The following is a 12,299-nucleotide window of genomic DNA, read 5'->3' as shown; positions in this document are numbered from 1 at the left end:
GACCAACTTCTGTTGGTGAGAGACACTAGCTTTCATGCCTCACAGACATGAATAGCAGCATTGTGTAGCTTGAAAGCTCATCTCAAACAGAAGGTGGTCCATTAAAAGTTATTAGTGCACACCTGATTCTAAATCCCTTCAAAATGGCCATTCTGCCTTTTGATTTTTTTCACATCTCATGGAACTATCTAAGATCCCTCAATCTCTAGGCAGCCAAGATTGATAGCCATACTAGGATTACCAATTGTTTATCTAATCCATTTTCCTGTTTTTAAAAATAGGCAACAAACAAGTAGTTGAAGGGAACACATAAGAAAACCCTTTATGGAATCACTTGCTATGAAGTCCTCACAAACTTCAGCAGCTACTTGGTTTGTGAATAAGATGGTTAAACCCTCTTGTTTCAAGGCATCTTTAATCTTTTTTATATATGAGAGCATGAGTGCTCACATACACAATATAATGTCTAATCCTACCAAACTCCTGACTTCCGTATCTTGTAGTAATGAATTACATTGGTTGGTTGATCAGAGAGAGGGTGAGTTTTTAAAACTCCTTTCATCAGTTTTAATTATACAGCTTTTCAGGAAAGGGAAAAAAAAGAATACTATTTTCTCTCTGCCATTATTTTTACACTGATGATATACTACCTTCCTCTTTACAGGAAGGAAGTCCAGAAGATCAGCTCTGTGAAGCTCAAAAACAGCACTTGGCCCCGTAAGAGATATTACCTATCTTACCTTTGATTTCAAAGATCTAAACTTTTGTATATACTTGAACTGCAGGTGGCTTGTGTTTACATTTTTAAAAAAATGTGGTACGAGATATCTAATTTGAAAATGTATACCAGCACAGCCCAACGTAAGACACAAAATACTAAGAACTTGAATAACATTCTGCAGCATCCTCTACCTGACAGCCTCCATTTTACATAAAAGTTATGTTACCTCAGAACTTGCTGCATTTACCCAGTAGAATATCAAATATACACACAAAATAATCCCACTACAGAACAGGACATTAAGTATCACCCCTGACACTAGTTAGCTGGACTAGGCAACTTCCCATTTTCACTACTTTATTCAGTTTCTTCCCCTCGCCCAGTGTTGTTCTTCATTACAGCTATTTGCAGTTGGGAGTGTCCAAAATGTAACAAGTCATTCTCTCTATACCACCAGTCCATATACAGAAGAGTACAGAAGGATACTGACCTTGGCACCAATAGCGGGAGTGTGCTAATAAAGTCTGCGGATGACACAAAGTTGGGAGGTATTGCCAATTCAGTAAAGGATCAGGATATCATACAAGATCATCCAGATCTTCCTCTAAATTGGAGTAATAGTAATAGGATGAAATTTAATAGTGAGAAGTATAAGGTTATGAACGTAGGGATTCAGAACAAGAATTTTAGTTATAAGCTGGGGACACATCAGTTGGAAGTGACAGAAGAGGACAAGGATCTCTGAGTCCTGGTTGATCACAGGATGACTATGAGCCACCAATGTGACATGGCCATGAAAAAGGCTAATACGGTCCTGGGCTGCATTAGGTGAGGTAATTCCAGTAGAGATAAGGAGGTGTTAGTGCCATTATACAAGGCATTGGTGAGACCTCATTTGGAATACTATGTGCAGTTCTGGTCTCCCATGTTTAAGAAGGATGAATTCAAACTGGAACGGGTACAAAGAAGGGCCAATAGGATGATTCAAGGAATGGAAAACCTGTCTTATGAAAGGAGACTCAAGGAACTTGGCTTGTTTACCTTAACCAAAAGAAGGCTGAGGGGAGACATGATTGCTCTCTTTAAATATATTAGAGGGATAAATACCAGGGAGGGAGAGGAATTATTTAAGTTCAATATCAATGTGGACACAAGAACAAATGGATATAAACTGGCTATCAGGAAGTTTAGATTCAAAATTAGACGAAGATTTCTAACCATTAGAGAAGTGAAGTTCTGGAACAGCCTTCCAAGGGAAGTAGTGGGGGCAAAAGACCTATCTGGCTTCAAGATTAAGCTAGATAGGTTTATGAAGGGGATTGTTTGATGGGATAACATGATCTTGGCAACTAATTGATCTTTCACTATTGGTGGTAAATAGGCCAATGGTGGGATGATAGGAGTTACTATAGAGAACTTTTTCCTGGGTGTCTGGCTGGTGAGTCTTGCCCACATGCTCAGGGTTCAGCTGATCACCATATTTGGGGTCGAGAAAGAATTTTCCTCCAGGGTAGATTGGCAGAGGCCCTGGAGGTTTTTCGCCTTCCTCTGTAGCATGGGGCACGGATCACTTGCTAGAGGATTCTCTGCATCTTGGGGCCTTCAAACCATCATTTGAGGACTTCAGTATCTGAGATATAGGTGAGAGGATTATTCTAGGAGTGAGTGGGTAAGATTCTGTAGCCTGCATTGTGCAGGAGGTCAGACTAGATGATCATAATGGTCCCTTCTGACCTTAAAGTCTATGAGAAGAAAGAGGAGGGAGAAAAATCAAGGAGCAGAGAAGTGTAGTACTGCATCCATTGTCTGCTTTTTGTTTGGCAGACCACAGGCTTATGAGAATAAAGGGAATTAATTCACGTTCAACAGAAAAACAGAAGTGTAACCAAGTAGATCTTGAACTGAGTACTGATGCTGTAAATAAACATAGAAATTCACAACAGGAGGAAACATATGCAACGTTATTTCATTAAGATTGCCCCAACTGAGAAGGAAAAAAACCCTTAATCTTTAGATTTTTAGCTAAGAAGCTTAAGTTCAAAGGCACTGTTGCAGCAGCCAAAGCATTATAAAACCTCAGGTTTGCTTAGAGGCATAATTGAACATCTACATTTAAAAAGAAAATGTCACACTAATAATTGAGGTCATGGCATCCAATGTTATTGAAGATGGATACTTATCCGGCTTACTGATTTCCAAATGTTAATCTTCTCATATTTGCTTACTTTTATTCTCCAATATGATACAAAAACTGTATATTTAATACCAACTTGTCAACAATATTCCAAAACAAATTGCTTCCCTTGAGTATCCCAAGAAACCCATTTTACATAAATTAAAATGTTTACAAACATAATTTAAATAAAAACAACAATACTTATTACCATTGAAATTACTTGCTGCTCAATTGTCTTACCTTAGGTATGTGCCATATATGAAGAACAATGACATCATTACTCCATTTAAAAGAAAGATCATAGCGACATAAAAGGAAGCAGGGTCTCCCAATCCTAAGAAACAGCAATTAACATACAGATATTGACAAAAAAACTAAGACGACAAATTTTAAATGGGTAGCTATTCTAGCAACAAAGTCAGACTAGCATGGTATATATATGAAGATAACATGCTATATAGAAAAAATATATATATTTTGATATCGACAAGCTAACAGAGTAGATAAGAGGAATGCATTACCAAAAAGTGTGTGAAACAAATGCAGTCTCAAGGCATTCATAAACAAAAAGTGAGCTCTAATATACCCCTATGGTGGGAAAAGAAAGAGCCATGTTCAATACATAGGGGCTGGCAAGAAAAATATGATACCCAGCCAGTAGACATTCTCCAAATGCTAAAACCATTGGAGGGAATCTCTCTGAAACCAATGGACCGGCATATATATAAGTCCTGATAAACATCAACATACTATGTCTGAAAGTAGTCAGGAGAATAATTCAAAATTCCTTGCTTTTGACTAAGATAAAAAGTAAACTCTTATGGAGTTCTCATGGGGGGGGGGAGGTATAGTTAAGAATAATGAAGTATTAAAATAATTACAGAAGAAATTAATCAGATGTCTCAACATAAACAGTACATACATGAAAGAACCCACAATATATTTACAAAGTTTTATGAAAGCTGATGTTTCAAGTAAAGCTCACAGTAAACAAGTTAAAAAGGAAGGCAGTATACCTGTGGGGTTAAGTTTAGATTATGCGAAGTAACAATTATCTAGTTTGTGAAATAAACAGTATACATAACTAGCATTACAATTCAAACTAAAACATTAACTTTTTATTCTATTACTATACAAATGTTTTAACCTTTACAATTATTTTACATATAGCTCATAAGGTAAAACTGGATTTTTAAAGTCTGTTCCATAAAGATTTTTTTTTTAAAATAATTAAATATTAATCTTGTTTATGCTGCTTAGTTGAAATTTAGAAAAAAAGCTATATTTTAAGTGACAAAATGAAATTGTTTCACAAAACATCTTTTCTACTTAAGGTATTATAAAAAGCTTTATCACACATTATCAAGCACATTCCTCCACGTCTGAAACAGCAGTTTGTCATGCCCAAGTTCTGAGAATTAAAGATTAAATGGAAGATCCTCTCATCAATTCCAGCCATTTAAACTGGACAAAAGATCCAGATTATCCCCAGTGGAGGATGGCCCCAGTGCAAGTTACTGTGGAAGACAGCTGTATCCCTCACAAGCTCTCGTGTATGGAATATACAGGGCAGGAGCCCAGCACTGCAGATATTTGAGTAGCACCATCACCCTGACAGCAGCCTAACAGAGCTGCCTTACTTATACAACCCTGATGACTTGTTTAAATTATGCTGGGGCCACTCTGGACCTCAGAGCTATCCAAGAGAGGGAGGGCTCAAAAAAGCTTTTTTTTTTTTTTTTTTTTTTTTAAAAGCTTTAGGTCTCCACTACCACAGTTGCTCGAGTTAGTACACTTGAGTTTGCTACTTAAACTAGCCTAATTTGCCACTTAAACACAGTCTAATTTGGTTAACAGCTGTAGAATTATAATTTGAACTGCTGTATGCCTATTACATTACTAACTCCACTGCCAGCAGTATTGCAACTTCCAACTCATGCTCATCAAAAGGCTTGACATTTTTGCACATGGACATGACTTAGGTTAGGGCCCATATTCAAGTTATAGCTCTAGCTAGCACTGATGTGAGGATAAACCCTTTGTCCTTACCACTCAGGCTGCAAAAGTTCTGTGCTCTACCTCTAGTAGGCATAGTACAAAAATCTCTTTTTTTCAAGTTTCATACACCATGTTGCAAAATATGCTAAAAAAAAAACCATAGACTTAACTAAATGAAAGCGAATCAGTGATTAACCCACATTAACACTACTATTCCCAAAATACAGTAAAAGTGATTTCATCCAGCACTTCACCAGTTGGAAAGCTCTATAAATCAGCACTTCTGGTCTTCTTGGAAAGTGCAGTTGGTGCAAGGCAGGAAGGCTCTCTACCTGGCTCCCTGGAAGCAGTGACATATCCCTGTAGGTGAAGGAACAGCCACAGGGACTCTGTGTACTACCCCAGCCCACCTCAAGCATTGGCTCTTTAGCTCCTTTTGCCTATAGCTCCCAGCCAATGAGAACTGTGAGGGCAGTGCCAGACAGCAGAGACAACGTGCAGCTCCTAGCTGTGCCTCTGACTAGGGGCAGCAGGGACACATCCCCACTGGCAAAGAGGTGCCAGTGGTGAGTGCTGTCAGGATTAGGTAGGTAATAGTATAGTTGATTAACCAATAAGCAAAAGCTTATAGGTTAACACTATAGACTACACGCATTTCCCCCCCACCCCTTGCCAGTAAATTTTTTAGGCAGGCCAGCAGCACAGCTTAGTCACAGGTTGCACAGCATCCTGGATCTACCCCCACTAAGGCTCTGCATTTCAAGTGTATGAGAGCCAAGCAGGCAGGCAGCCTAGCTCAGTTCCAGCTCATGCCGGTCCAGGAGTTCAGACCCCTTCCTCTCCCCTGCCCTGCCCGACAGGGGCTGCCCAGGGACTATAGAATAGTTGACTAACCGATAAGAATTCATGAGGTTAATTGACTATTCAATTAACCAATATTTAACATCCCTAGTCAGAATCCAGCAACCAAAACCCTCCCACACCTCATCTCCCCAGCCCAGAGCCAGGACTCTTCCACACTTATTCCAATTAACTCTAAATTAAACAGAATATTTGACTAACTAGCACCCTCTAGTCCCACAAAATGCCAGAAAATAGCTTTTACTGTATATGCAGAACAAGAATATACTAGGAAAAAACTTGCCTTCACAGCTTTCAACAGGACTAAGCCCTTCTCCTCTGTTTACAGTCCAGCAAGTCTTGGTTTGAAGACCAATAAAACCCATTATCCCGGTGTATATTCGGTACCAGCTGGCTAGGACCACCTGTGTAGAAAACAGGATTTGACAGTAGGAACTTAGATTTAGAGATTATCTCAATACCTAAAGCAACCTTTCATGGCATTTTTCTAGTTCCTGGCTCTTAGAAAGTGTTTCAAAAGCTCTACATTTCTATAAAATTAATCATTCTGGCAATGATCCACACTGAACACCTAACATAAGGCAATTGCTCAGCAATAGCCTTAACACTATAGCAACTTAACAGCAGAAGTCTATATACTTATCAACCTATGGCAGTGGTTCTCAACTTTTCCAAACTAAATGTACCCCTTTCAGGAGGGCTCAAAGTCAGCAGCCTCACACCGGGTGGAGAGAAGAGGAGCAGAAGCAACTGGGGGGGGAGGGGGAAGAAGGGGAGGAGAGGAGCTGCCAGCAACTCAGCATGGGGTCAGAAACAGCCCCTACCCCCATTTTATCAGTTCAAGTTTTACTGGTTTACTAATTAATTAAATGGGATTTTAAATCCCTAGTCTATAGAGCAGTATAAACAAGTCCTCATCCATATGACATTTTAGTTTATATATAGTCCATGACATTTTAGTTTGCTAAATGCTTTCTATGCTATGCAGCCTATAGTAAAATTAGGCAAATAATCTAGATTAATTGATGTACCTGCCCTCCTTCCCCTGCCCCCAAGAAGACCTCTTCATACATTCAGGAGTATACGTATCCCTGAGTGAGGACCACTGTAGTTTGAATCACATAGGAACTGGTACTCTTGAACAGTTTTAATGGAAGTGGCTCTATGAACTAACTAACAGATGTCTCTCTGATAGTCCCAAATTTTGCCCACAAAGTTGGAACAGCATGCATAGAAGAAGCTGTCAGACAACAAAGTACCCAAATACCCTATTCATACGCCTTTAATACAAAATCAAATGCATCTGACTGGAACACTCCCAGAAACCTGATATAGAAAGATGATGAACATGAAACAGACATCTCTTTAGAGAAAATATTCAGACAGAATTACATAGTGATCCATAAATAATATTAAGTAAAAAAGAGAACAGGATAAGGCTACCTCTTGTCATGGCCAGAATAATAATAGTAGTAATGGACAATACTGAGTTCTGTAGTCAATTTTTATTCCCTTTTTACTCAAACTCATTTTTAGAGTGTGATTTGGAATTTGTTTTTGTAAAGACCTAAGAATTTGACATAATACTACACTTCCATAGCATTGCCTTCCATCCAAAGATTTTAGTGTATTTTTACTAGCAAGAGTGAATTAAGGATCAACAGTCCTGAAAGAGAGAAAATAGTATTATCCCCATTTTACAGATAGAAACTTAAGGCACAAAAGTCAAGACAAGCTAGAAAGTGTGGCTAAACCTACAATGGAATCTAGACTACTCACCACTCAGACCTCTGCTTTAATCACTAGTGACCATTAATCACAAGGCCAGCATTCATTCAACTGCCATCAAAGAGAACATCTAAATTGACTAGAGAAGCCAATTATAAACTTCAAAAGTGTCAGGCACACTCATAATTAAAGTTCCAAGCAATGAGAATTGTGACTTAACACGGGAAGTAGGCTGAAGAAAGTTCAACTTACAGAATGAATTCTGGCCCCGTTGAAGTGAATGGGACTTCTGCCATTACCTTCAGTGGGGACAGGATTTCAGCACAGCTGTCCCTTTTATAACGCCTCTTCTTTTGTCAGAAACAGAAGCAGCACCAGAAGAAACAAATCAACTTAAGTTCTTAAAAAGAATGTTTCCCTTTTTCAGTCCTCCTTGCAGAAATCTGAGGCTTGCGGGAATTAGATTTCTTAGCTACCAACTCCAACATCTCTCAAACTGACTAAATGATTGACCAGACCTTAAAGAGAGACAAATATTCTTTTGCCATGAAGTGAGTTATGAGTTAATATTACTGAATGCAGCTATACACTCCAATACTACAGCTAAGATTCTCAAACACACTTGGTGAGGATACCTCTCTGGAAAGAGGAAACATCAGTTGTTAGGAAGGTGCTAGTAGTGGATGATTTGATTGTTAGAAACATAGATAGTTGGGTTTGTGATGACCGGGAGAACCGCATGGTAACTTGCCTGCCTGGTGTAAAGGTTGCGGATCTTTCAAGGCATCTAAATAGACTTATGTATAGTGCTGGGGAGGAGCTGGTGGTCATGATACATGTGGGTACCAACGATGTAGGGAAGGGTAAGAGATGTCCTGGAGGCCAAATTTCGTCTGCTAGAAAGGAGACTGAAATTCAGGACTTCTATGGCGGCACTCTCAGAAATGCTTTCTGTTCTATGCGCAGGGCCAGGTAAGCAGGCAGAACTTCAGAGTCTCAATGCGTGGATGAAATGATGGTGATGGGAAGAGGGGGTTTAGATTTATTAGGAACTGGGGACACTTTTGGAAGAGGGGGAGCCTATACAGGAAGGATGGACTCCACCTTAACCAAGGTGGATCCAGACTGCTGGCACTAAACATTAAAAAAGTCGTAGAGCAGTTTTTAAACTAAGAGATGGGGAAAAGCCGATTGGTGCAGAGGAGCACATGGATCACACGGAGACTTCTCTTAGAGGAGAGTCCATTGATGGAGATTCTCTAGGTTTTAGTAAGAAAGAGAGGGGGGGAGCTGATAAAGTATGGGCCAGATCAGAGAAGAAACAATCACATATACAAGAATCTAATACATCAGGGAAGGGCAGACAAATAAACAGTGGCAATTTTTTAAAGTGCTTCCACACAAATCCTAGAAGTCTAAATAATAAGATAGGTGAACTAGAGTACCTCGTATTAAAAGGGGGATATTGATATAATAGGCATCACAGAAACCTGGTAGAATGAGGACAATCAGTGGACACAATCATACCGGGATATAAAATATATCGGAAGGACAGACTAGGTCGTGCAGGTGGCGGAGTGGCACTATATGTGAAGGATAATGTAGAATCAAATGAAGTAAAAATCTTAAATGAATCAACATGTTCCATAGAATCACTATAGATAGTAATTCCATGCTGTAATAATAATATAATAGTAGGGATATATTATTGACCACCTGACCAGGACAGTGATAGTGATGTTGAAATGCTAAGGGAGATTAGAGAGTCTATCAAAATAAATTCAATAATAATGGGGGATTTCAATTATCCCCAAATTGACTGGGTACGTATCACCTCAGGATGAAATGCAGAATTAAAATTCCTCAATGACTTAAATGACTGCTTCTTAGAGCAGCTGGTACAGGAACCCACAAGGGGAAAGGCAATTCTCGATTTAGTCCTGACTGGAGCGCAGGATCTGGTCCAGGAGGTAACTATTACAGGACCGCTTGAGAATAGTAACCATAATATAACAACATTTAACATTTCTGTGGTGGGAAGAACACCTCAGCAGTCCAACACTCTGGCATTTAATTTCAAAAAGGGGAATTACACAAAAATGAGGAAGTTAAAAAGAAATTAAAAAGTACAGTGACTCGAGTAAAATCCCTGAAGCTGCATGGAAACTTTTTAAAGACACCATAATAGAGCTCCAACTTAAATGTATACCCTAAATTTAAAAAAAACACATAATAAGAGACATAAAGAGCCACTGTGGCTTAACAACCACGTAAAAGAAGCAGTGAGCGATAAAAAGGCATCTTTTTAAAAGTGGAAAAGGAACATAAACACTGTCAAATTAAGTGTAAAAATGCAAAAAGAAAAGCCAAAAAAGATTGAGGAACAGCTAGCCAAAAACTCAAAAAATAACAGCAAAATGTTTTTTAAGTACATTAGAAGCAGGAAGCCTGCTAAACAACCAGTGGGCCCCCTGGAAGATCGAGATACAAAAGCAGCACTTAAAAACGATAAAGTCATTGCAGAGAGACTAAATGATTTCTTTGCTTCAGTCTTCACGGCTGTGGATGTTAGGGAGATTCCCAAACCTGCACCATCCTTTGTGGGTGATGAATCTGAGGAACTGTCCCAGATTGAAGTGTCATTAGAGGAGATTTTGGAACAAATAGAAAAACGTAACAGTAACAAATCACTGGGACCAGATGGCATTCACCCAAGGGTTCTGAAAGAACTCAGATGTGAAGTTACAGAACTATTAACTGTGGTTTGTAACCTATCCTTTATATCAGCTTCTGTACTCAAGGACTGGAAGACAGCTAACATAATGCCAATATTTAAAAAGGGCTCTAGAGGCGACCCTGGCAATTATCAGCCAATAAATCTAATGTCAGTACCAGGCAAATTAGTTGAAACAATAGTAAAAAATAAAATTGTCAGACACATAGAAAAACATCATTTGTTGGGCAAAAGTCAACATCATTTCTGTAAAGGGAAATCATGTCTTACTAATCTATTAGAGTTCTTTAAAGGGGTTAAACATGTAAACAGGGGGGATCCAGTAGATATAGTATACAGGCAGTCCCCGGGTTACGTACAAGATAAGGACTGTAGGTTTGTTCTTAAGTTGAATCTGTATGTAAGTCAGAACTGGCGTCCAGATTCAGCCGCTGCTGAAACTGACCGCCAGTTCTGACTTACATACAGAATCAACTTAAGAACCCCAAGCGTCCCCAAGTCAGCTGCTGCTGAAACTGATCAGCAGCTGATTCCAGGAAGCCCGGGGCAGAGCAACTCTGCCTCGGGCTTCCTGTAGTCAGCGCTGGTCAGTTTCAGCAGCGGCTAAATCAGGACACCTGGGGCAGAGCAGCTGGGGTGCTCTGCCCCAGGCGTCCTGATTCAGCCGCTGCTGAAACTGACCAGCAGCAGCTGAATCAGGACCAGAGCAGCTGGGGTGCTGCTGGGTTGGACCAGTAGCGCCCAGAGCGGCGCTGCGGGACCAACCGGCAGCACCCCAGCTGCTCTTCCACAGGCGTCTGGAGAAAAGCCTAGTCTGCTGGGGGGGGGGGGGGCATACTAGCTGCGCCCCCCCCCCCCCCCAGCAGACCAGGAAGACACGGGCGGCGGACCGAGACGCACCGCGGTCCCGCTGCCTGGGTCCTCCGCGGCTTTGCTCCCAGTCTCCCTGGTCTGCTGGAGACCAGCAGACCAGGGAGACGGGGAGCAAAGCCTCTGAGGACGCCGGCAGCGGGACAGCCGCGGGGCGTCTGGGCTGTCCCGCTGCCGGCTTCCCCCGCGGCTTTGCAAAGCCTCGGGGAAGCCGGCAGCGGAGCAGCCCAGGCGCGCCTGGGGTACCCCGCTGCCCAAGCCCCCCCCCCCCCCTGCGGCTTTGCCCGAGCCCCGCCCCCCCCCTCCCGAGCCCCTCCGCGGCTTTGCTCTGCGTCTTCCTGGTCTGCAGACCAGGGAGACGCAGAGAAAGCCCCAGAGTACACAGGCGGCAGGACCGCGAGGTCCCGCAGTCCGTGTACTCTGGGGCAGCCCCGTTCGTAACTGCGGATCTGACGTAAGTCGGATCCGCGTAAGTCGGGGACTGCCTGTACTTAGATTTCCAGAAAGCCTTTGACAAGGCCCTCAGCAAAGGCTCTTATGTAAATTAAATCATCATGGGATAAGAGGGAAGATCCTTTCATGGACTGAGAACTGGTTAAAAGACAGGAAACAAAGGATAGGAATAAATGGTAAATTTTCAGAATGGTGAGGGGTAACTAGTGGTGTTCCCCAAGGGTCAGTCCTAGGACCAATCCTATTCAACTTACTCAAACAATCTAGAGAAAGAGGTAAGCAATGAGGTGGCAAAGTTTGCGGACGATACTAAACTGTTCATAGAATCATAGAATCATAAAACTGGAAGAGACCTCAGAAGGTCATCAAGTCCAGCCCCCTGCTCTAGGCAGGACCAAGTCCAACTAAATCAACCCGGCCAGGGCTTTGTCAAACTAAGACTTAAACACCTCTAGGGATGGAGACTCCACTACTTCCCTAGGTAACCCATTCCAGTGCTTCACCACCCTCCTAGTGAAATACTTTTTCCTAATATCCAACCTGGATCTCTCTCACCACAACTTGAGACCATTGCTCCTTGTTCTGCCATCTGTCACTACCGAAAACAGCCTCTCTCCATCCTCTTTGGAACCTCCCTTCAGGAAGTTGAAGGCTGCTATCAAATCCCCCCTCACTCTTCGCTTCTGCAGACTAAACAGACCCAAGTCCCTCAGCCTCTCCTCATAAGTCATATGCTCCAGCCCCCTAATCATTTTGGT

General features: G+C 41.4%; 1 protein-coding gene across 2 annotated transcripts in view; it reads right to left on the bottom strand.

Moving 5' to 3' along the window:
- DPY19L1 (dpy-19 like C-mannosyltransferase 1) overlaps positions 1-12,299 on the bottom strand; it is a 128,000-nt gene that overhangs the window by 102,878 nt on the left and 12,823 nt on the right. For both annotated transcript variants that reach the window (XM_006124052.3, XM_006124053.3), the window contains exons 6-7: positions 6,040-6,160; positions 3,138-3,231 (exon numbers count right to left, since the gene is read on the bottom strand). In XM_006124052.3, the coding sequence (XP_006124114.2) occupies positions 3,138-3,231; positions 6,040-6,160 (215 nt within the window). The remainder of the gene's footprint in view (positions 1-3,137; positions 3,232-6,039; positions 6,161-12,299) is intronic.

This window comes from Pelodiscus sinensis, chromosome 2 (genome assembly GCF_049634645.1).
Source record: "Pelodiscus sinensis isolate JC-2024 chromosome 2, ASM4963464v1, whole genome shotgun sequence".
NCBI classification, from domain to species: domain Eukaryota; kingdom Metazoa; phylum Chordata; order Testudines; family Trionychidae; genus Pelodiscus; species Pelodiscus sinensis.
The sequence above is the reverse complement of the archived record's forward strand: the minus strand, read 5'-3'. Positions and strand labels throughout refer to the sequence as shown.